We start from the raw sequence: 25,320 nt of genomic DNA, 5'->3' as shown, positions 1-25,320 counted from the left end.
ATGGCAGCATAAGCAAGTCATTAATTTAAAATGATTAGTTTATGGGATTACTTTTGATGAAGTTTTAATTATGTATTATCTTTTGCATTTAATGCAGGCTTGCCATAATGTGTTTTGTATTCTAAAACTTAGTATGTGTCAGCAGCTGGAAGAAAATTATAACTATCAAAATCTGATTGAAAAATGTAAAGTTTTTAAGACATACATAATTCATTGAAAATCCATTGTTAATCATTGTTCATAATTTTGCACTACAACTGAAGATTTGACAGATGTCAATGCTTTCTCTGAAACCGGATTTCTCTTACTTTTTTATCTTGAGCTAATCGTGGCTTTAAATTCATGCCTATTTGCAGTGACTAGTGACTTTTCTGTTATCTGTCAGATTTTAATACCAATTTTTTGCTCAGCCTCTGAGTATGAAGTTCCAGGTGTTAAAAATTTGACTGGTATTTGTATTACATTAAAAACAGCAGGTGTTTTGTTTATTATGTTTTGAAAAGGGATGTCTTAAAAGTTAAAACACAAACATGGTACAAATTTTTGTGGTAGAGGTACCATTTGTATTTAGATGTACACCAACCTTCACTCCTACATTCATGACTAAGGCTTGGAAATAATTGGATTCAAAACATTGCTCAGTGCTAAGCTCCATGTTCCATCTGTGAGAGTTTTTCTGAATCCATCCATTGTGGTAAGTGAACGAAAAAATGTGAACATTTCCCACTCATGAGCCATTATCAGTTATTTCCTGTCTATGGGCACATCTGATTACTCTCAGCAGAATTTGGCATTACCCTGGGATTGGATTAGCCATTAGTCCTGGGATTTCAGGAAATGAAAAGGAGGTGGTAAAGTTCACAATATTCCATGTACTTATAGTGTTTGGGCAGCACCTTCTAATTTCTGTGACAATAGTTTGACCTTAACATGAATGGTCTCAATATCATGCATCAAAGTTTGACTCTTTTCCGAAGTAGGCCTTCATAGTTTTTGCATAGGCTTTGATAAATGTTCATACCAGAACTTAATAAGCTTTATTTTTGTATGAGCTTTAGAGTCTACTTAACCTTTCTCCATTTCAGAACTGGATGATGGCGCTTACAATCCATTGTGGACAATGAGAGGCTTTACGCAGACATTCCACTTTTGGAAGGAAACAAAGCGAGCACAATCAGTGCCCCTTAATGCCCTCCTCACATATGTCACACTGCCATGGTGGAGCATTGCAAGGGGTAAGTGTGTGGGATCTTTCTTCATTTAGTTATTAATATGAATTTTAAGTTCTCTTTGTCATAAATGACTTATATCCAAAGGGAAGCTGCATTTTTTTATACTCATTTGACTGAAACTGTCAATCATTTCCTCACCCTTCTGCCATATTATTTACTTTTGGTATATTTTCCTTTTTGTAGACCCTTTTGTTTTTATCCTTGTCTCCATTTTGCCAAGATATTTTTTCTGGCCAATCAAAGTGTCTTCAATCATCAAAACTTTTTCAGACCTCAGCTGACCCTTGTTATGAAGTTCAGAGGCATTTGGTCACACTTTGTTATGAGTTAATCATGATCACAATAGACATGATAATGCTGAATTCAAGGGTGAGCTGGGTGACTCCTGCTTGTTATTCTCCATTTCTGAATGTTATCTGCAGAATATCTTTTGTTTTAAAACAATGCCTTTGCATCCCAAGCTGTCATCTGACTGAAGTTAGTGGAAGACGGATGAAAATCAGGAAAAGTCAGAATGTGTTTTTGTCTCCATTTTTCATCTGAGTGGACTAATTTTCATGTAAAAGCATCTCAATTTCAGTGAATTCTGAAAAACATTTGATTTATTCGTATTTCAGACATACTTAACCACCGGGAAGGCCCAATATTGACTTTCTAGAAGTGCTTTGGAAGTGAATACCTATGGACTCAAAAAATTAGTTGATATTTATATATATCGTTGGGGAAATGGATGCTGTTTGGAACTGTCCCATGTCCCCAGTGTGCCTTCAAAGCCTGTGTGTCTCCAACCATTGCTGCGTTGAGTGACGGCAACAGGTTTGCTTGGCAGGCCATGTTGGTGGTGGCCCGTTTGGCTTTCTAGTCTTGCTGCAAGAGGGTAATGACCCTTCTGGTTGGCAGAAATGTGTGAGAACATTGATCAATGTGAGTTACTTGGTATTAGAGGGTGCAGATATCCCAGCATGTGCCTGCCGTGATAGGCTTCTGTTAGAAGCCCTTTATGAGCAAATATTCTTTCTATATTCACATGAATATCTTTTGTCACACTTCCATGAACCCCTTCACAGATGGTAATTTCTCTTTTTTTATGTGAATGGAATACATATTTTTTTATTGTGGCTTTTCTACTTCATGACAGATTTTTATTTCACAGCTTTTGCTGCATAGTTTTATGTGCAAGTGTTTTTAGCAGGATACTCAACAACATGATAATTGGCCATAATTAGTCCTCTTCTTGAATTTGCGTAAAGAAATCTCACAGTGAGTGCTGAAATTTGTATTTCATCCATCCAAATACATAGTTATAGTTTTGAGAATGGTTGTATTCAGAGATTTTTATCCACACCTTGGGTAGCATGGAAGGCGAGTCTGTGACATACCAAAATAGTGATCATCTAATGTTTCATAGTTTAAATGGTGATTTATGATTGGTGAAGTATGAAAGGGTGAGTGTTCCCGTGTTCAATTTTTTCAAGTAGTACGATACTTTGAGGAGTATGAATTTGAACTTCGAATAGTTTGGAAATTGGAGCGGTTGCAAAATTCTTCATGTTTGCCTGGTGACGCGCAATGCTGCTTATCTACACATTGGGAGTTGCACTTAATGCATTCACTATTTAAGCCTGAATCATACTATCATTTTTGCTGTCGTTATTAAGGTTGGCTCTAATGGCTGCTTTTCAGGGAGTGTAAAGGTAATAGCGCTTGCTATAATTTTCTAAATCAGTGTCTCATTTTTTTGCAGAACCTAAGCACATCTTATTTGTTGTCCCTTTTTGCATAATTTGCCATTTCCTGTTTACAGCCCTCACTCCATCATAAGTTGAACATGGTATTTCAATCCCTTGTTATGGTTGTGAACTCAGATTGGCAAAATGGAATCTTGAGAAATTGAAAATTTTATGTTATACAATCTTACGAAAAGTGATGGGGTACATTTAATTAAGCTATTCTTACTTCACCTTACTGTATTTATTTTTTTTTTATTTTAAAAGCCTCAAAAACAGCCTCATCAAGCACTGGTTTCCAAAAACTATGTGTCTGTGATTGTATGATGCATGGTAGACTGATGATGGATGTGGGAAATTTATTTATGAGGATACATCAGACCTCTGTGACATATCAAAAACTGTCTCGTCAGTGTGTCATAAGTTGCATCATCCACAAGTTTTCATGTAGGTAACTGCTGTGTGAAGGTGATCATATAACGTAATCTCTTCCATTTTTGATGCTTGGAAACGATTGGCTCACAGTTCCAGCTATGTCATTAGATGTATAATTATGTCATCTCTCACCATATAGCCACAATAGTTAATTCTTGGATATCAGGGCTTCAGCCCTTCTACATCAAGTGTATCTGGCAATCTATCCTGACCAATACAAAAACCCAAATGCTAGATAGGAAAAACCTTCACAGTGGGAATCAGAGCCCACAACCTGTGGTTTAGCTAATGAGGGCTTTATGCAGCCACTTCCAAAATGGGGAAAATTATTCATTGGAAATTTTTATTGTGCAGCACTCTGGTGTGATATCATTGGAGGCAGACTCTTTACAGATGCAATATAATGATCATATGATTCAGGTTTTTTAACTTAGAAGTTGCCCAGGCTGTCAAGAGCGCTGAGGAGCACCTTACAAACACATTTTAATGTGCTTTCCCATGATGGTTACCAGCGTGAGGTTGCACTTTCAATGATATTTGTAACACAAAAGGGTGCTTCTATCCTAAGCCATGAGCACTCTGAGAGGGTGGTACTACAACCTGGCTTGACAATGTTGCCATTTATAATGTTTATTGCTAGGTGGAGGTTTTTTCAAACAAAAATTCAATTTTTCTTCTTTTCTTGCCATCCAGTTTCATTCACTCGTAGTGTAGTCATTTGGTGTGTTTTTGTAGACTTCAATTATATTATAGTCAGTATCATTATAGCTTTAATTTTCTCTCAGCATATTGAAGCAGCTGAGGAATTCTTTGCAAAATACTCTCATCTTCCAGTAACTTCGATGGCTGAGTGACTGTTATTTATTTTTTTAAGAGCAATTTTTTATGACAAACTATACTGTTGTTGAAAGACATCATTTTTTGGTGTGGTAAAGTGAGAAGTAATGAAGAGGACTTTAGAAGCCTTAGTTAAGTCATTTTAAATTATAACGTAATTCATAGTTTATATTTGGTCAAATAGTCATGACTGAGATGAAAATTATTTTCAGATGTTGATGGTGTGCACTTAAGTTCTGTTGCATTTTTTTGTATTAATTATTATTAGAGGAGGGAATAAGTCCTTATTGCATATACAATGACACAAATTAATTACAAGTTTTATTTAAGATGTCATTATGCCAATTTCGAGTGAGTTTGTGTGTACGTGAACATTGTTACTTTGTGCAGTTATGCATTGTAATTATGCCCATGAGGTATCTTCAGTTATTAGAATAGTAGGGGTATAAAATGATTTATGTCGTGAAATTATTTTTTGTTTTCATGTTGTAAGATAATTGTCAAATATTTTTTAACTTGATTTTATCAACATTCCTCATTAAAATGTATGTACGAAGTCTAGGGAAACTGCCATTTTTACCTTAGCTTTTGCTTTAAACTTGGTTTTTTGCTTTTTGAATGTCAGAATCCCAAGTTCTTCACCTTTAAATGGTGGTGGCTTGCTAGTATTATAGCTTTTTATGTACAAAGTCATAAGTCAGGATGCATACATGTGGAAACCAAAAGAATGCACCGAAATTTCATTCCTGGTAGCAGAGTGATATTATTATCAACATCAAAATAGTTTGTGTGTCATTAGTAAATTAATTAGTAAATGATTTTTTAGTTGATGTATTTTCTTTTACAATTGGATGACCAGTCTTCGGAGATAATGGTTTTCAAACTTGTGTTACTTAATTTTACAATGGAAAATAAGGTATCATCTTTTGTTTCACTAACCCATGTACTTAAAATACTGCTTAACGTTACTGTGCAAAAGCATATATGATTTAGAATTACAGATATTTTACAGAATGAGAAGAATTACAGGCATGGATAATTCACTAATATTTTGTTATTTTAATTTTCCTCTTCTTAAGGTAGTCTAATTTCATCTAACTTATACTACTTCTTCTTTCAGTTTTCATGACAGTGACTAATATTGTATTGTGTGTGCAGCATACTGAGTTAAGTGTTTTGATAAAGGCTTGCCTTTGCTCTCACATTAACATTAGAGCAGGTATGACTAAGAATTTTTTTCTGTTCCCCTCAAGTTTATGATAGATATTTGTTGCAATTACATTGCAGAAGCTGGAGAGTGGTTGACATTGACTAGTGTTGGTTATTTTCATTTAATTAGAGAAATTTATTTTATATATATTGTAATAGTAGTGGTGAATCTTTATTATTTTAATTCAGTTAGATTTTTATTTATTTTTTACATATTCTTGGCTACAATCAAAGACAGCTTCCTTACCCATGTTATTTCTTCTCCTCTCTCAGGTCCCAGTGCATTTTGAAACATTCTCATGTCTTTCTTTTGTACATTCTTTTCTGATCCTTTTGTTTCTACTTTTTTCCTTGGACGTGTTTGCTGTCTCCTTCCAGTACTGTAAACTCCCAATTTTCTAGGCAAATGATGGGTAGAGGCGGGACAAATAATTGTAATAATAATAATAGTTATTGGACATTAAACAAATTTGAATTTGCAATAGTCTTCGTCATACTTATAGGAATTAACAAATACACAAAATACATATGGCAAAATCAATAGGATTATGCATATATAAAGGACAACACAATTTCACATTTGAAAAACTCATTTATGGAGTAAAAGGCTTTTTTTAATAGCCAGTCATGTACAACTTTTTTAAACTTTGACACACTCACAACTTAAGCTTCTGGGTGCAGTCTGTTAAAAAAACGAATTTTTAATATGTCAAATGAATGGCTATTTTTGCTTAACCTGCAATAAAGGACGTCTAGGGTGTCACAGTTCCTTGTGTAGAGATTATGAAAATTAGACCTTTTTTCCAATGAGCACAGATTATCTTTGACATTGCAAAGGTATTTATATATGTACAAGCTGTAGAGTCATAATCCCAAGCTTGGAAAAGACAGGCTTTAATACACAGACAATCCAAACTTTAACTTATTTTCTCAAAATATTCATATTTTACGTAAATAAAACAAATGTTATTGTTTATGCCAAGGGGACAGCATAGAGGAGGCCCAATTCCATCCCACAGAAGGCCGATTTCTGTGGCCACTTCAGTTGCATTTGAATCAGTTTTCAAAAATGTGCACGGCACGGTGACAAGGGCAATGCGATCCACTTTTTTCCTATATTTTGTTGTGTAATGTTTTTAATTGTGAGGAATAGCATTGAAAAAGAAAGAATTTGATACATCACATCATCATGTTAATAAAGTTTGGTTAACGCCTCTAATTATACCTTATTTCTCCATGAAACCTCGGATCAATTTGTCGGTCAGTGACGTGAGTGGTGGCTTTTGTGAACCCATTTAAATGCATGGTGTGTGACAGCACATTTATAGGCCGACTTGAGGATCCTCTTTTGTAATATTCGTGATTTATGCACGTAGTCTGATGTATTCCAGATTGCTTCTAGGGCTCATTGAGATCACCCAACAGCAGATTTTTTGGTGATGATAATGCCAATATGTATACTCATATTGCCACTGCTCCATATATGTAGGTACTCCAACAAGCTTCTTCCTTTGTATCTGATTCTACTTCCCCCACTGTCTTCACCTCCACGAATCCATTCCTCCAAGGGCATACCCAGTATCAAAACTAGAGGGGGGCAAGCCGTGGTCATTCAAGGTGTAACACAGAAAAGGTTATGAAACAAAATTTATGGAAAATTATAGCAGTGCGTTTTTATCCTAAAAAATTATTTGCTCTAAAAAATATATTTATTTTAATTACATGTTTTGTGCTAACGTCACTTTTCTTGGAAATAAAGAAAATTTGTTCAAAAATTTCGTTTTGAACTAAATTTACTTTTGCTTCTAGGGGGGGCTTCTATGCCTGGCCCCTCATTCGCCCCTCTGGGTATGTCCATGCATTCCTCCCTCCCATTCAACCTTGACTGACCAAGGCATAAACATGCTTGAATGTGGTGAAATCTCCGGTTTGCATGGGCTGCATTCAACCACATGCTAGAGCAATATTACACATTTCCAATTTGAAAAATAAATTTAAAGATTGCTGATAGCATTTTTTTCAATTTACAATTGTCTATTGAAGAAGTCTTACAAAATTAATCAACAATTTTTTCCCAGCGCTCATTGTCATCTGCAATACTGGAGCAGATACCCAAGTAAACTTGAAACATTCCCTGTCATCAAGGAAAGAGAGTAATTGCATTTTATGAGCATTCCTTGTTAGCAAGTAAAGAGAGTAATTGCATTTTTCAAAGGCAATTCTAATGGAAAATTATAAGCCTTGTTTGTCATTCCATTAAAATACAATGATCAGTGTTTTATGATATGATATGGTGTTTTTGGGTCCAATTTTATTTGTTATGCGGATGACATTGAAGAAGGGTGCAGCTCATGCACACATAATGCGTAATTAGAATAGGTAATCTGCGCACGGATAATTGGGGGTTTACTTTACATCGCTGTCTTTCTCTTTCACCTTGGTTGGTTCTTGATTGATCTTAAATTTTATTTGTTGTAAATGATAACTTTTTTCACTCATGGGAATTGTCTGCCTATTATCATTAGAAGAAGGGAAGGATGACATATACTATTATTTTTCTTCATATGTCATTTAGGTGTGTTTAGTGGAATGGGTTTGTGGAAATTTAGGATTGTTGTTGTAGGAATAATGGTTATAGGATTACAATACCTTGATCTGCAATTTCAGTTGTTGGATGTGAAGAACAATTCTTTGTTTTTTTCTATTTTGAAATTTTTAAAAAGCGTTAGAGGTCTCTAAAAGATATTTCTAGTAATTTCAATAGCCAGCCTAACTTTTGTAACATTGATATATCTTTGAGAATGATGCTGTAGTGAATTTAGTCCATGCATTTCAGTGACAGTAAATTCAGCAAAATACTGTTTGAGTATGGGGTGCATTGCATATGTGAATGTCTTTTTCTTGTTATTTTTCTACGCTAATGATAGCTCTCTATACACAGGAGGTGATTATGGTAATGGAAAAAATATAATTTGATATTCATAAATAGTTAGTCCTTAGCAGTGAAAGATTCTTATCGAATTCTATCATTTGGTTTGCTATATCTTTTTGGTGATGAGTGCACTTACATTTAGACCAATTAATCTGTACATGAAGGTGGTATTATTACTGTCGGTGACTGTTTTCTCTTCAAAATTTAATATTTTAACTTAAAATAACTGTTCTTTTGAATGTACAGTTGCTGCTATGTCAGGATTTGAATTTTTTTTAACTGGTTTTGATGTAGGATGTGGTAGAACGAACTGTTCCATCATGAATGAAATATGATTCCACTTCATCTCATCTGAAACAGACAGTAGAACTAGCAAACATTTTTCATTCATGAGGAATATTACCTATTCTAATCATGGCATTTAAGTTTTACTCTATTATAATAATAATCATTTGAAATACTAAAATTTACTTTCGGATTGGGCTTACTTTTACCAGTATAGGTGGATACAACTTTGAAGTATTGGGTCGTAGTGGATATGTTGACTTTATCATGCTACATCTATGAATGTAACATACTATATTTTAATACTTATATTTCCTACTGTTCTTAGGTCTTAAAGATGTTACTCATTGTGTAACTATCTCAATGTGTGGCGCAAACTTCTGTGAACTAAACTTTCATGCGCTAACTACCTATACATTAGTGTTGTGAGCAATCATTGACATTCTTTCTAACTTATTCTTGTAGGGTTTTGATGTATCCATTGACTTCAAATCATGGTACAAAAGAAAAGGTTTAGTTGCAATATTCAGTGGAGCTCATTGTCTTAGCTATCGTCTGTAATTGTGTCTATTATTAATCAATGAAAGTAAGTGTAATTTGATATTTTAAAGCTGCATTCAATTCCCTCATTATATTGTACTTATATAAATTGTTCTTTAAATGGTGTGTAACTGCACTGCTGTTCTAAGCGGCATCTTATTGATGTATGTCTCACAAACTCATTGGATTTTGAACCTTTTCATCAGGTTTTTGTAGAGCACCAATGCTGGGATATCTGTGTATTCATTCATATTATACGTTGGAAATTGTGTATTACTTATAATTTAGCTGTTTAATGCTATACTGTGATGATTTTTGTTCCTAAGATGCCTTTTTTACTGTATGTATGTATGTGTTGATCTGAATTAAGGCCATAGCCAGTAAAACTATTCTGTGAAAGAGGGTCCACTTAGTGTGGATACTCTCACGACTCAATCTCCCAAAAATTGGGGTGGCAATTTGAACTCATGTCCCCCTGACCCTTTTACTGGCTGTGTCCTTGGTGTCAAGGTGATAATGCATATGCTGTTGTAAAAAACATGCATGCCATTCCAATGCTTAGCTTATTTGCACATAATGAAATACCTCCTGCTTCCCTGCCAGTTTTCAACTATTTAAAAATAGGAAACACTGCCATTTTTTTCAATGGCATATAACACTCAAGAATGCATGTGCCAGCTCTGAAGCAGTGAATTCAGGGTGGACAATGCACGCGGGGCCTTCAATTGACACTGGCCTGAACAAAATATGTGTGTGAATGGTTTTACAAATGATTCCATGCACCCTGATTGTATTCTCCTTTTTGATAGAACATCATGTAATGTGGATACAGTTATGGTATCAAAAATGTGTGAAATTTTACCTCAGTGGCTACTGAATAGATAATACTTTAAAAATAATCAAATGTAGCTTGCCTGATCATTTGATAGGCAAGCTTTAGTTCATACCTGGAATGATTCAGGAAAGTGTATGCATCAGAAGATATTCTTAGTGGCAGTATTTGCTGAAAAGGCCTCATTAAAAGCCTGTACAACTTTCTGCTTTGATGTAATGGATATGTAAGAATTTTCACATGGATTTACATGTTGATGATTCCCTTATAAAAGAATGGAAGTATTTTCAATAATGTGAAAATGATAATTTTTCTTAGAACCTCATTGTTCTCTCCTCGAGCATACCTAAAAATGGGAATCATGGTCCTATTTTTTTGAAACTAGATGTGTATAAATTTTGTTATCTATTTGTGAATTTTGTCTTCAGGTCTTCAATGCCAATTAATGTTGAAAATTATATGCACGTGTTTTTTATTATAATTAATTAGGAGGAGTTTACTGTAATATCAGTCTTGCCCAGAAAATTTTCTAGATAATGCTGTTTAAACTTTTCATTTTTTTCACACTTACCTGAACAGTTGCTGTGTCGAGTTTGAAATGTTGAAGATTTAGGTGCTGCTTTTGAGTACATATTTATTTTCTTGCCCTGACCATCACCTTCAATAGTTCCCTTCCCTGAACTCATGTGAAATTTGTGAATTTTTATCATCAGCATTTTTGGCATTTTCGGGAGTAGTAACTGGGTTTCAGTCTGACTGTCAGCCACAAGAATAAATCAGCTCCTAAGGGCTTTCATTATTATGGAAATGATTTTTAGGGTTATTCTCGTCCATTTGCTTCATAGTAATGAAAATCCTGCTGGTAGGGTGCATAAACTTTTCTCGGGTTTCTGCACAGGTAAGAAAAGCTAAGAGTGCCTATGTTCCAGGTTTCTTCTCGTCTCCCATTCTCAAAGCTGCTAATTAAAAATTTGAAGTGACTGTTTGTGCTCGGCATCAGGAGAGGCAGGATTGGTAGAGTCCCAATTATTGTGGCAGAGGACCGTGTCTCAGTGAAGACTTTGCTTTGGTGATCATATATTATTTTCAAAGTTTTATTCCAAGAGCTGCTGATCGAATATCCAGTAACTCTGTTTACATTTTCTCTGAGTTTAGTATCTATAGCCTCTTTAGTTAATTGATCCCTAAATTGGTTGGCTAAAATTGTAGTCATCCCACCTTATTTTTATGGTCTTTGCTCAGGCTGTGCTTGACAATAGCTGATTTTTCCGGTTGACCAAGTCGGAAATGTCTTTGGTGTTATCTGAGTCGAGTAGAGATGGTTCGCCCAGTATCTCCCATGAAGACATCACCTCATTCACTAGGGATTTTATAAACTCCTGCAGTCATAAGGACAACTGGGTCCTTAAGGGATTTTATTTTTGTTATTTTTTATATGTATTTGTTTATATTAAACAAGGCTATTTCATTCAGTTGACCATGGACTTGTGCTGTGAAGGAGTCTTTTTGTCCATCTAGGGTCTGGGACAGTGGCCAAGGAAAGGGTACAGCATCCCGCTGAGTTGGGTCCCTACCATGGGACAGGTGCACACCTCTGCCTTCCATGGATGCGAGAGAGCTTCATATAGGGGACAGAAAATTTTCAAGGGACTCATACTGTGGATAAATTTCCCTCCTTGCAGCTCCGACATGAAAAGGTCAATGAAAATGATCTTAGGACTACTCTCTTCCATTTCCTGCTTAGCAATGAAAATCCTGCGGGTAGGGGTTTGAAGAATACTCCCGCAGTATCCCTGCTTGTCGTAAGAGGCGACTAAAAGGGTAGGGTTGGTAGGATAATGACTTGATTGAACATTCAACCATTCTGGTAACCACATATATACTTCTTACTTAAGGATGCCATTGAGAAATGCATTCTTTACATGGATTTGATGAAAAATTATATTTTCTTTACATACAATACTCAACAGATCCCTGAAAGTGGATAACCTTGCATTGGAGCATGTGTTTCATTGAAATCTATGCATTCATTTCCTTTGAGCGCAACCTTTTATCACCAGCCTAGCTTTGTACCTGTTATGACCGCAACAGAGTTAAAGTGATAAGGTGTACCATTTCAGGAACAGTAATTGTATTTGTATTCACTGTTAAATGATACAGCTTGCAAAATACATAGCCTTGCCACAACTCCGCCATCTTGGCATTCTCTGTTTGGTGGTCCTCCCCGGCATTCCTTCTGGTCCACCATATTTAAATACACAACTACTTAACATCTCCCCTTTCACAAATATTATGAGAAATTAGGACACGTTATGTCATACAAATAATCAGTCTTATGTGACATGAACAACCTTTTCACTAATTATTTTTATGGCATGAACAATACATTGAAATATGGAAAATAATCATCAGTTTCACTAATAAAATTTGCATCAACATGAAATTAAACTTATGCACAAAACCTGACTGGTTTGTTAACCCTTCTACCAGAGTGGGTTAGAACTACGGGAGGACCGTTGTCAACAATTGTACTTGGTCTCTTTGGAGCCTGCTTATCGACCACACTCTGAGATCCTCGACTAGGGCAACTACTGAGTGACTTCTCATTGCCATTATGTAAGTCCTTCTGTTCATTTCCTGCCAGAGTATTCACTTGAATTCCCTCTCAACATAATTCTATTGGAGCATTCTACCATGAAAAAGGAATTCATTTTGAATTAACCATTCCCTGAACACCTGATAACAATGGTGTACCTGAACGAATGAATAGAACAATTTTAGACAAAAGTAGATTCATGCAGATCAGTTCTAAAAATCTATCAACGTCTTCACTAAGCATGCCAGTTCTTAAAATCCTTGACGGTAGTATTATAATGACTATGAAGGGATGTATATGTGAATTTGCTTAGGTAGTGAAGACAGCAGAGGTTCTCAGACAACATTCAAAGTTTTGGAGAGTCAAGTTTAAAACTTTCATGGAAATTTCTAGTCTTGAACCTTTTGAGAGGAAAACAAGCTTCAAAATATGTCATGATTGGCATGGGTTTAACACAGTACGTATTCGTAAAATAAACTCACTTGAAGGCCAAAGTGGTCGGAAAACCCTGCCCTTACAATTTTGCAGGAGACAGATGAAGGAGAAACATCAAATTGTTATTCAGATTTTTCTCAATAAGAACATTCTTAAGATGAATTATGCTCCTTTCACCCCCAACTTCTGCACTGCTCCAACATCTCCAACTTCAAAAGCTTTCAAATATGATTCCTTCTGACCAATTTTAATCATTACCAGAACTTAAATATTTTTCTATATAATATTGGCAGAACATTCTTAAGGTGAATTATGCTCCTTTCACCTCCCAACTTCGGCACTGCTCCAACATCTCCAACTTCAAAAGCTTTCAAATATGATTCCTTCTGACCAGTTTTAATCATTACCAGAACTTAAATATTTTTCTATTTAATATTGGCACTCCTCCCTGCACCATAAGATCCAATGTGCCAGAATCAATGTAGGGGAGGGTGGGGCACAGTGAAACAAAAATTATTATTTTGCCTATAAAAACATTGCTTTTGAAAATAAAATAACAATGAAAATATATAAATGGTGCTTGTCATTTTCTTCACTATTCCTACTTTAAAAAATGGAATTATTTAAAAAAGCAATGGATTTACATCAATTTTTGTAGTGATATGTCAATTGTTTCACTGTGCCCCATGTGTGGGGCACAGTGAAACAGGGCCTTTTTTACTTATGGGGCACAGTGAAACACATTTTTTCAGATTTTATAATACCATTTATTTTTACCTTTGGCAATATTTTCACTAGAATGAAACTCACAATGCATGAATACAGTAATGGATTAAAAAACATGAAACAAACTGCACCTTAGTCAGTGATAATTAGAAGCTTAACGAACATCTAAATTGGCAAATGAAATTTTAAATGAAATAAACCTTTTCATTCTTGCAGTTCCTTTGCGATAAGAAGGAGGTGGTAAAACTAATTTAATGTCTTTCATGCTGACAGATGCTATATCTTCAATATGTGGGAAAAAAAATGAATTTGGCACTTTGGAACTTTTTCGTAAATATGTAACTTCAGCGCCATTGTGTTTTCTTGCTTCTTTAATTATTCTACCTACATAGTAGAATTTTTTCTTCGATGAAAACTCAATCAAAACATAATCACCAACTTTTACTGTACCTACTTTATTTCCAAAACCTTCTAAAATATCCTCATTACCTTCCAAGGGGTTTGAAAGTCCTCCCTCTGACGTGGTGTCTGAATTTTGATGGGGCCCCTCACAGTTATCAATGGCAACATTGGCATTAAATAAACTTCTGCATGATTTAGTTGCCTCAGAAGTTTTTTTTCCTATAGCTGTATTTTTCTTTTCCATCATACGGATTTTTTCTGGTGTGTCTGTTATGATCATACTTTTGCCTGGTTCTCTTTTCCTGGTTGAATTTTTCCTTGGAGCGGCTTTAGGATAGCCCTTGAACTGAGCAGGACTTTGAAAAGTTCTTTTATCTTCACCTTGACCATTGTTTAAACTGGAAGTACTTGCAGTTGCTCTTAATTCTTGGCTCAATAAGTCACACTCTTCAGTTTCAGGAGAAGGCTGGTCTGTTACAGAACTACTCAAGAAATCTGCCTCGGTGAAAATGTGCCTATTATATGGATATATTCCAGTTTTTTTGAATCCATTAATAATAGTAGCTGGAGTCATAGCCTTTTGATGGGCAAAATTGACGCATCCTGCAATATGGTAGATGGAAAGAGCTTTACCTGGATTGCTTTTGTTCCAGGAATCAACTGCTGCGGCATAATAGGTCTTAAATGGAGCATAACAGGAAACATCCAAGGGCTGTAATTTGGCACTGCAATGAGGTGGAAGAGTCACAATCATTATGCCATACTCTTTTGCCAAATCTATTACTTGTATACTAATATGGCTTTGGTGATTATCCATTATTAGCAGTGTAGGGTCTTCTTTACTTGTTTTTGTATGTTTGATGAAGTGCTTAATAACTTCAGGAAATATTTCTGCTGTCATCCAACCACTTTTCGATGTCAGTCCAAGAGAGCCAGGAGGGGCATTGATCAACATATGATCACTGAACTTGACCCTTGGGAAAACAAATGCAGGGGGTATGGTGTTTCCGGATGCACTCACAAAACAGCATGTAGTAACTAGAGTTCCCCTTTCACCTGCTGTTACATTATTTACCCCTTTGGATCCCTTTTCTGCAATCACCTTGGCAGACTTATTTACGACTGTTGAGGTACCAGTTTCATCTAGATTCCATATTCTGGAACCATCACCAAAACATTCTGAACGTCTTAAGGCTGCACCAAGATTGTCAAAAAATGTTTTCACTGTGTGTGCATTAAATGATGTGCAACGAGAAAGAGAACAGTTTTCAGGCTGCCGAATGCTTAAATTTGGATTTCGCTTCAAGAACAATCGTAGCCAGTCTAAACCTGCAGCAGAGTCATCATGCCAGTTTTTTGGCACTTGTATAGAGTTCACCACTGCCATTTCATAAGCTAGCTCTCGAGTGTTACGAGTCGACTGACCATAACAGAGTTTTGAGCATGTTATCAAATAGTCAGCCAAGCACTTTTCTTGTTCAGCTGTAAAAATCAATCTGGATTGATATTTTGGTGTCATGCGAACATGTTCACCAGTCCCTTCATCACTAGCCTTTTTTTGCTTACTCACATACCTGAAAAGAATCTTTTCAAAATTATTATTTGGAAAATTTGAATGTCAGTTTACGTTTACTGTTTATTTGAAATTTAAAAAAATTTTCAGAAAACTTTCAATGTTACAAGATGTTCACATGCAAAAAACAAATAAACATACCGACTGAGTGTTACATAATTGACATTACATTCTTTGGCTGCTTTCCTGATTGAATAGTTTTCATGCAGAACAAGATGAACTGCAGCGCGCATTTCACCATCTGTGAAGGATCCAATATGGCTCTTTCTTATTCTATTCCTCATTTTTGGAATCTTTATTCTGAAAATAATGAAATTCCATCAGAATAACAATAATAATTACTATAGTAATCCACACTGCATATTTCAAGTCAAATAGTTCTTCCTAAATGAGACATGGGGCACAGTGAAACATGTTTCACTGTGCCCCATTTATCTTGTTTCAGTGTGCCCCACCAGGCCATCTTGAATAAATAAACTTACTGCATGAAAACAAATGAAGATATAGAAATATGTTTGGTGGTCTCCAAAACTTAAGAAATGGTAACAGTAAATACAATGATAAGTTAAGATTTCCCATGAAAAGGAAAAGTTTGTCAGTGTGAAATAATTCTTTGGAATTATTTACTTTTCTCACCTTAAAATAGGTTTTGATCCATCAACAGGAGACTAGAAGAGCACAAGCCATGAGACTGCAGCAGCTGTTGTGGTGTTAGTTCCTTAATATAACACAGAGAGCACTAATTCATAGAATTGTCAGGAGGAGGGAAATTTGAATTGTTTCACCCTGCCCCATGTTTCGCTGTGCCCCACCCTCCCCTACCATACAGTACTTGTGTTTCATTCAGACAACATCTGACTCCATTAGGGAGCTGTAAGCTTTAGAACTGACAACAATTTTACTATTACTCAAAGTTTCATGCTCAATAGTTTCAATTCCATCTCCTACATCGGTTATAAAACTATAAGCCACTGGTCCAGAGTTTCCCCCAGAGGTAAAACTGACAGTTTCTCCCTGATACTTGGCTGTTGCTGGCATTGCCTGACAGTGTCCACGTCCGCGATTGTAACTGCCTTTACGGCATCCATTAGCTGCTGCCCCAGCCTCCTTGATGTCCCCGATTGACACAACCTTCTTGCAGGTGTTGTCCTGTTGATCCTCGGCCCTTGTAAGTTTTGAATATACGACCTCTTCGTACTGCTCTGCAATAGGTTCTACCTCCTGGTCTGCAGCACTGAATCTTCCGATGCCCCTTTATTCCGCAATTGTTACACGGAAATGCTTCTTTAACCCCTAAAAAGGCAGCATTCTGAGTCAGGATGCTCGGCACTCTGGTGGACAGTCCTACAATTCTGCTCACCTCATGTTCTTCAGTATGGACCCTATGGTAATGCGGTCAAATTTGAGACAGTAGTCACTAAAGTCACAGTAGATTCCCTTTCAGGTAAAACATGAGGGTAAAAGTCACTGTAATGTGGGTTTAGCTAAGTTTTTCTTTCCACTGTGGAACTAAGCTGCCTCAGCAACTACCGGGTACAACTTAGTTTGCTGCTGCTGTATATTTTATGATCATCCTAAGATATTTTATATTCAAGAGAGATTCCTAAAAATTTACAATTATCAACTTGCTCAATAGTCAAATGGGGAAAGAAACACTCCAATGGCCGTAACAAGGGACCTCGTCACAGGTATAAACAAAAGACTGTGTGGTATGCTGGAACGGGAAAATTCGCAGCAGTGACCAACCCCAGCCTCTCAACCGGAAACCCTTCACTAACACACGATCAACAGTGTAGAAACATTCGCGAGGGTTTTGGGGGACCTCGCTAAGGTTGCTTAAGTTAAGGAAACACACACACAAACTACACTTACTCCGTTACGGAGTTGCGCCTTACGCCAGTTGCGGACTTCCTTCGGCGGTGCAAGGATGGGTTGGCAGCCCAGGTATGCACACACTAGATAGTGGTCGCTGTCCAGGGTGATGGAAGTAGTCAGGGCCAGTGAGCATCGCAGATTTTTGTGGAGTGCAATGTCGAGCACATCTTCATTGCCGTTCCAGTGGAGCCGAGTTGGTGCATGCGGTCCCGCCGTCTTCACCGCTGCCCTGGTAGCCCAGTTGTACTGGGCATCTCCCCGCAGATTCCGCACTCGGGAAAGCCATTCTTCGTGCTTGGCATTCAGGTCCCCCAGAATGATGACCGGATGTGGCGAAGAGAAGATGTGGTCGAAATCAGCAGCATGGAAACGTTTAGGCGCCAGGTATGCCGAAACAACTCGTATTATGCCCAAGCTCGTCTCAACTTCTACGGCAGTAGCTTCTAAAGTCTGCATGGCAGGCAGCGTCCGGCGTCTTGAGATGATGTTCGTTGAAACGGCTATCGCAGTTCCTCCTCCTTTGCGGCCTTCTCTGTCGTCCCTGTAGAGCTGCCATACAGGGATGTTGAGGGTTGAATTGCTCTGAAGGTGCGTCTCTTGTAGGCAAAGAATTGCTGTTCTCGATGTTTTTGAGAAGTTAAGCAGTTCCGGGATCTTCCTGTGGAGACCTCCACTCACGTTCCAGGTGGCCAGGACGACAGATCTTCTATTCCCAGGTTTAATCGCCATTACGGGTTAGAAAGCGGCTCATGACAGCAGTGAAGGCTTGCAGCTGGGTCTGCAGCAGTGCGGCCGTTGTTGTAAGTGCCTGGAAAATAGGAGGCAGACTGGAAAGATCGTCGGCAATCGGCTCCTGCCGATTTGCAGCGGCGGCATTCTTCTGCCGCAGTGGTTGGCGGAGTCCCGCGTATGTATAGTGCGACCCATCTCACCAATGAATGTCTTCCCGCACCCACATGGCACTTGGTAAACGCCAGGTGTCTTCAATCCTACCGGATCTTTTGCTTTGAAGACCATGTCCCGGATGTTTTTTGGTGGTTTGTGGATGCTCTGTATGTTGAATCTCTTCAGAATTCTCGCCACTTGCCCCGACACTGAAAAGATATATGGTGGACACGCCTTCGCAGCTGGTTCGTCTCTTTCTCCATCTTCTCTCCTTTAGTTGGTCTTGGGTATGGACCTTTTTACGACCTGGGAAATTTGACTCTCGTCATATCCATTCTGCTGGAAGGTTTTCCGAAATTTACTCTCCTTTTATTATAAACATTACAAACCTTGCTATCAAAAACAATTAAAAGATTACACTTTGATAAGGTAATCACTTACGTAGATTGCACTTAGGTAAGGCTCACAGAAAACAAATTAGCACTTAATTGGGAACGTATGTGACATCTTTTATCTCCACTAAACCAGGTTAGGTGTTCAAAGGAGCAACAGATAATAATTAGAAGAACAATGGAGTAGTGATAATTACGGTGTACCGTTGCCTTATTTATGGGGTACCAAGCAAACAGCCTGATGGACATCACGTGATTAGCAATAAACCGACAGAAGGAGTCAGGAAAATCATCCAACTTTCATATGGATCAGGACATAATATTACGTGTGATAACTGGTTCAACAGCATCGAATTGCAAATGAGCAGCCAGATAATGTTTTCAAGAACGCACGCATTTATAAAACATGTTATATGTTCTAGATTTGTAACATAAAAGTGCAAATGCATATGTAAATAAATGTTGTCTAATAATACAAATATACACGAGTACAAATGGAAAGTTTAGTTTTAGACGTAATCTCCTAAGCCTACACAAAAATTGCATCACTTAATATGTCAGATGAATTGCAACCTTTGGACGCAACTGGATTTGCATTGCGTCTAACAGAAGGTTAACTATCACTTGAATTTATAATTGGTGGAAATATTCTATTCATGCTATATTCTATATTTGAGTGAGGTATTCGGGAAAAAATTAGGTGCTCATATTCGGATTCGAGAGATATTCTATTAGACCCATCTCTATTCTTGACCCAAATCATCATCTGAGCCAATGTTTCCAGTGTCTCCGAAAGGCTCTTTTTTTGCTTGAGGGGAGGTTATTACGCAGCCAGGAGCCCACTGCCTTGGCTATAGCTTTTGAGCCGGAGCCTGGGTACTGAAAAAGAACTACATCTGTGCTAAAAAAAAAATACGTAAGAATTTAAAGAAAGTGATCATGCCTATACACATATTCTCTGCTAAAGAAAAAATACACACCAATCAGAACAGAAGCAGTTTCCGTGCTGCAGAGGCCTTTCTTCTACGCTGTACCCCTCCAGTTTCACTTCACCTTCAACTGCCTTGAAATGATGTACCGGAAAATATTCCTACTCATCTCCTCATAACCCTTAGGGCCATAACATTTCGAAGAAATATATTTTGTCTGCATTGTAAAAAAATAGTTTGTTTACCATGCGTATAACTTCAAATTGCATTTTGTTCATTAACCATTATCAGACTGAATACGTACCACAAAAGCAAAGTTTTCTTTCTTCTCAAAAGAAAACTCCGCTTTTGAGGAGAAAGAAAACTACGGAGTTGCGCCTTACGCCAGTTGCGGACTTCCTTCGGCGGTGCAAGGATGGGTTGGCAGCCCAGGTATGCACACACTAGATAGTGGTCGCTGTCCAGGGTGATGGAAGTAGTCAGGGCCAGTGAGCATCGCAGATTTTTGTGGAGTGCAATGTCGAGCACATCTTCATTGCCGTTCCAGTGGAGCCGAGTTGGTGCATGCGGTCCCGCCGTCTTCACCGCTGCCCTGGTAGCCCAGTTGTACTGGGCATCTCCCCGCAGATTCCGCACTCGGGAAATTTTTTTTTTCCCATGGTACTTATCTGATTTCATCACACGGGAGTTTGCTGCCCGATATAAATACTCTATCTGTATTCTTAAGTTTTTCTTTATCACTTTCAAAATACGATCACACCGTCTTTGAACTTCTCGTGATGGATGACCAGCTTTGTGTGCACTGAGATAGAGTCTAGGAAACACGTTGGAGTTTACCCTCAAGTCACTTTCTTCCTTCACAAACCCGAGCTTCTCAGCGGCTTGGTCCCATAACCAACCATATGATCAACTTCTCGAAGGCCTCATGATCTGGGAGAGGCATCGCAGAGGACCACCCTTGGGGCTCGGTAAAATTCTCCGCAGACAACTCACTCCCAATATGAGCACATATATTTTCTAGTATGGCACTATGTACTCTTAAGCCTCAAGCTGTGGACTTATTTTCTAATTTCTGATCAAAAAATGTATTTTTTGCATGTACTTAAGTCATGTTATTCCATAAGTTAATAAAAAATTAATTCTGAAATTAGTTTTTAAAATTTTTTTAAAGGTAAAAAAAATTTTATATTTGTAATGCGGGTTGCATAGATATCACATGATCTTTTCTTAAATATTCTGTTTATTATAATTGTCCTGATACAACTGAAAAGCAACCAATTACCTCAACTAAAACATATTTCAACACTTCTTGAGGGCATTTACATTTTTCACGTAGTTCTATACTGATAGTGGCTGTGGTAGTTGGCTTTATATACGTAACAAGATTTTTTAAATACCAAAATTAATTCAATATTCTCTCTGTGTATGATATATTTTGAAACATGGCTCCAGGGATAGTTCAACTTCACACTCTTCGCACCAGATTCTTGTTTATTTCCGTTTTCTCTTCCCATTTTCATTTCTTTTGGAGCAGCGCACTGCCTTCTGGGTTCCTTTTTGATGGGGTTGGGAGGAATATGACTGGCAAAATGTCTGCCAGTAAGCCTAAGAGGTGATGGGGTATAGCTGGGCCTCCCTTTCGGCGACTTGAAATTGGGATATGAATATTCCTCAATAGATTGTTCAATTAGTAAAAGTCTGTACGCTACAAAGTCAATATTTTTTTTGTTTTTGATGCTTTTTTAAATAAAACGAATGAATTCCACACTGACTGGTCCAAAAAATATCTAAATATCTTTTATATTTTATTTTATGTTGTTTTCTTGTAGTGGGATAATAAGAGAGTTCTTGATCGCAACGATCAACTCCACCCATTGTGTTATTATAATCACAAACCACAGTTGGCTTTGGCACATCTGCGCCTCTTTTCATCCTAACAACACTCGTACCAGCATCATGGATTGTACTCATGAGACATACGGTTTTCTTATTCTGCCATAACCTTTCCCCGTTGAAAAGCCTGAATTTCGGCCTTCTTTAATTTAATTTCTTTGAACCCTATCGGGAGACCCTTTCTACTGGTGTAAACGGTGCCAAATATATCATTTTTATGTTTTACTAACATACCTGCAAGGTCAGGAGACGTATAACAATTGTCCACCGTGACGCAGTATCCTTTGTTTAGATAGCGGTCCATTAGGTGTAGAACACTCTTGCTGCTCACAGGTAGCATATCGTACTTTTCGCTGTAAACTGTACCTTTGCCTGTATAGAGCAGAAAATCGCATATGTATCCTGAATCTGACTCACAGAGCACAAAAAATTTAAGTTGCAAACGCGCCCTCTTCTTTGCATTGAACATTTTATAACCTAGCCCTTATACAGGAGTAAACTCTCATCTTTACTGAGAGTAATCTTGATTATATAAGTTATGGAAAAGTTTCCTCAAATGCTCCATAACCTCATAAAACTTCCAGAGTTAAGGATTTGGATGCTGGTCCCTATTGAAGCTTTAATTATTGGTAAAATGAATATACCTCTGAAACCAGATATACCTATCCACAGTTATCAACTCAGAAAAAACTGGAGTACGCAATATTTTTCGTTTGGACCAAGACCATTCCTGGCGTGGCATTTTGATAATCTCCAGGAATGGTCTTGGTTTGCAGCATCATAATGGCAAAGAACAATCTCATCTCCTTCACTGTGACTGGAGTCCATTTCTTATGTCGAGACCTTTTCTTGGCTATACTATTCTTGATGCACTGATTAGCATTTGAATTGGTCTCCCTAACAACTATCTCTAGTAAAACATCATCAAAGAATAACTCAAAGTACTGCAAAGGCATCAAGGGCAATATTTGCAGTAATTCATGATTTTTAACAGAAAGGAAACCTTGGAGGTGCTGGCGGAATCCTTTTCATATCCAATTTACACCACTCCCTGCAAGGAACATCTTCGTCGTCACTGTCTTCGTCCAAACTAGTGAAATCGTCTTCACTTCCGCTATCCAGATCAAGTGATTCCTCATCTGAATCCACTATCTGCATTCCTGGAGAGTAGCTTTCATCTTCAGATTCCGAAGGCATTATTCAAATTGGAATACAGAAACTAGGCAAAATAGAAACAACAATAGGAACTGTCTAAAGCACACGTGGAAAGCATAATTTTCAACAAATAAAATTTGTAATGAAACACTGTACCTTGAAAATGATGTAGTAACATTGAAACTCGAGTCGAAGTAAATTTTATTTTTGTGGAAAATTGCAAGTCAGTGTTTCATTATGAATCAATTCCACTCCATCTCGCTTGATTCCTCGAATTTTATAAATAAAATTTGATTTGAGCCATTACAAGCTATTACGTAAATTATACTCACGCTGAAAAATACGATGGATTGGTAAAGTTAGAAAACGAATAAAAATTTGCGTAAAATATAAATTTTAGGAAAAAGTTATCAAAACACAGCGAGTCCAATTGCGAGTAGGCGGTGCGGAAAACTGCCATGAATCAAATTGAGAAAAAGTGACGACAAATGCCACCTAGTGCCGAAATAAAATAACGACGTGCTTACGAATACCTCCTATGTACAGGAAAACACTGCACGGTAAAATAGCGGGATGCTCAGCTGGAGGGTCAATTTCACCTTTATCTCCTCCTGATTTTTCAAGATTTTCTGAAGACATCTTTTCATTCCCGTAAACCAAGATAAATACCAAAAGTTAACGAGAAGGAAATTGAGTATTGAATTTGATAAATTGGGTCCAGATGTCTAGCTACTCACCTTCTGATGCCCCTGAGGACTGCACTGTGCTCTCTTGGCGCACATTCTCTGAGCTTCTTAGAGATGGTAGATCTAAAAAAGGGAAAAAAAGAAATTTACACTGTAAGACTAGAAAAATGGTATTTAAGTAATAAAATTTCTAAATCTTAAAAATTACCTAGCCATTTAATACTTTCCCGAGGTGACTTCGCCGATGGATGATGCTGGTGACCTCTATAAGACGGTCCAGGTGTTGTAGGTTCATCACTGCCCCTTTCTCCATCTGCTAAACGATCGTTTGAAATTTTCATTTCACTAAGGTAGAGCTATTGATGGAAAAGTACTCTTAGCATGACATACAGGTGTATAAATCCTAGTTCGATAAGTTTTATGAAGAGACCACTATAGTCAAAATGATTGATACTTTGGCTGTGACCATTCATACTTGTGGGAACAGGTACTCGCACAGGAATTTCAGGGGGAGAAGGTATTCCCTAATTTTCAGGTGCTTTTTTTAAATCCCATCCTCAAATCTCCAGTTTTCTTTGTAGCTTTAGGAGGCAATGCCATCTCCTTCACTCTCCGTTGATGAAGGAGATTCAGGGCTAAACCGTGCTGGTTTCCTCCTTTTCCTCAGAAGTGCTGCCTCATTCTCCGCAGCAGACTCAAAGTATCGCCGGCTTTTGGCAATCTTAGCCTAGCTTTAGGATACGAATCTGCAATAAAATGTTGAATAAGTACACAGAAGAAACCTGTGAAAATTAAACACATGATAAATTACTCATAAATTATGTATGTGCCTCTCACTTCTACATCATTAGTAGTAGGCCATGACACGTCAGCTGGCCCTCTCAGCATAGTCTCACTGAAATCATGTGGCCAGTGGCATTTTTCATGATTTGGGAGAAGCCACCTTTCCGGCACAACCGCAGTCTCCCTCATAGGTTTTACTTTTGCTGTTCGGTCAGCATAATCGAACAAAAGTAAAAAGTTGATAACGCAAAATTTTCCCTGGAAGAGAATAGCAATGATTATAATGCATTTACAGACAAATAAAATTCGCTATAAATAATACCATGCACTAAAAAAACTCACTCTCACTCTAAAATAAGCCATTTTTAGTAAAATACATGCATGAAGGTTATGGGGGCACTTTCTTTCCCTATGTCACCTGAAAGTTATAACGATGATAAAATACGGTAGTTATCTCACCTAGAAGGAATGAAGTAGAGGGAAAGTCACATCTTCTTCCCCATAGGGCGTTAGAATTGCTTTATATAGTACGTCACTTAGTTCATACACTTTGGCTTCACGTAAGAAATCCCATACTTTAGATATTCCTAGTTTCCCAGATGAAATAGGATACACATATAGTCTGAAAATGATTGTAACTCCTGAGCAACAATCCTGACACCAGTTGAGAGACCACCATTGCAAGTTACGATATTTCGAATTAATCCATAACGCCCACTGTCCAATTAAACAGTTGTCAGGATGACGATCTTTTAGAATATAATTTACATCTTCATACGAGTGAAACGGGCCTGTCACATCCATGCCATCAGGTACCGGACCTTCTTCATGTTCACCAACTCCTCCTCGTCTCCTAGACTCGTTACTTTTATTTCCAAATATTTGCTTCTCACAAAGTCTTTTTAATATTTGCTGGAGTGGCAGATGACAAGACCGCACCAGTGTTTTAATGCGCCCTAAC

At 37.4% G+C, this 25,320-nt stretch overlaps 2 protein-coding genes across 6 annotated transcripts in view; one reads left to right on the top strand and one right to left on the bottom strand.

Moving 5' to 3' along the window:
* LOC124162776 (uncharacterized protein KIAA0930 homolog) overlaps positions 1-11,501 on the top strand; it is a 41,791-nt gene extending 30,290 nt beyond the window's left edge. For all 4 annotated transcript variants that reach the window (XM_046539411.1, XM_046539410.1, XM_046539412.1 and 1 more), the window contains 2 exons: positions 1,086-1,235; positions 1,850-11,501. In XM_046539411.1, coding sequence (XP_046395367.1) covers positions 1,086-1,235; positions 1,850-1,890 — 191 coding nt within the window. In that variant the 3' untranslated portion in view covers positions 1,891-11,501. The remainder of the gene's footprint in view (positions 1-1,085; positions 1,236-1,849) is intronic.
* Positions 11,502-13,821: 2,320 nt separating this feature from the next.
* LOC124162555 lies at positions 13,822-16,565 on the bottom strand. Of its 2 annotated transcripts, XM_046539131.1 has the most exons (3): positions 16,398-16,565; positions 15,903-16,061; positions 13,822-15,762 (listed from the first exon to the last, which is right to left on the bottom strand). In XM_046539131.1, the coding sequence occupies exons 2-3, from the start codon at positions 16,043-16,045 to the stop codon at positions 13,941-13,943; spliced, it is 1,965 nt and encodes a 654-aa protein (XP_046395087.1). In that variant the 5' UTR covers positions 16,046-16,061; positions 16,398-16,565; the 3' UTR covers positions 13,822-13,940. The 2 variants fall into 2 exon arrangements, with proteins under 2 accessions (XP_046395087.1, XP_046395088.1); XM_046539132.1 differs by lacking the exon at positions 16,398-16,565 and having other exon boundaries at positions 13,822-15,773; positions 15,903-15,993.
* Positions 16,566-25,320: the final 8,755 nt, after the last annotated feature.

Source organism: Ischnura elegans, chromosome 7, assembly GCF_921293095.1.
Source record: "Ischnura elegans chromosome 7, ioIscEleg1.1, whole genome shotgun sequence".
NCBI classification, from domain to species: domain Eukaryota; kingdom Metazoa; phylum Arthropoda; class Insecta; order Odonata; family Coenagrionidae; genus Ischnura; species Ischnura elegans.
This window is presented reverse-complemented; position numbering and strand designations above follow the sequence as displayed.

What these genes read in the sequence shown, in the direction of transcription:
- LOC124162555 (XM_046539131.1), bottom strand. Translation starts at nt 16,045, where the DNA reads ATGAGGAATAGAATAAGAAAGAGCCATATTGGATCCTTCACAGATGGT. An exon ending in AATTATGTAACACTCAGTCG is followed by an intron (nt 15,763 to 15,902) that starts GTATGTTTATTT and finishes GATTCTTTTCAG; the next exon opens with GTATGTGAGTAAGCAAAAAA.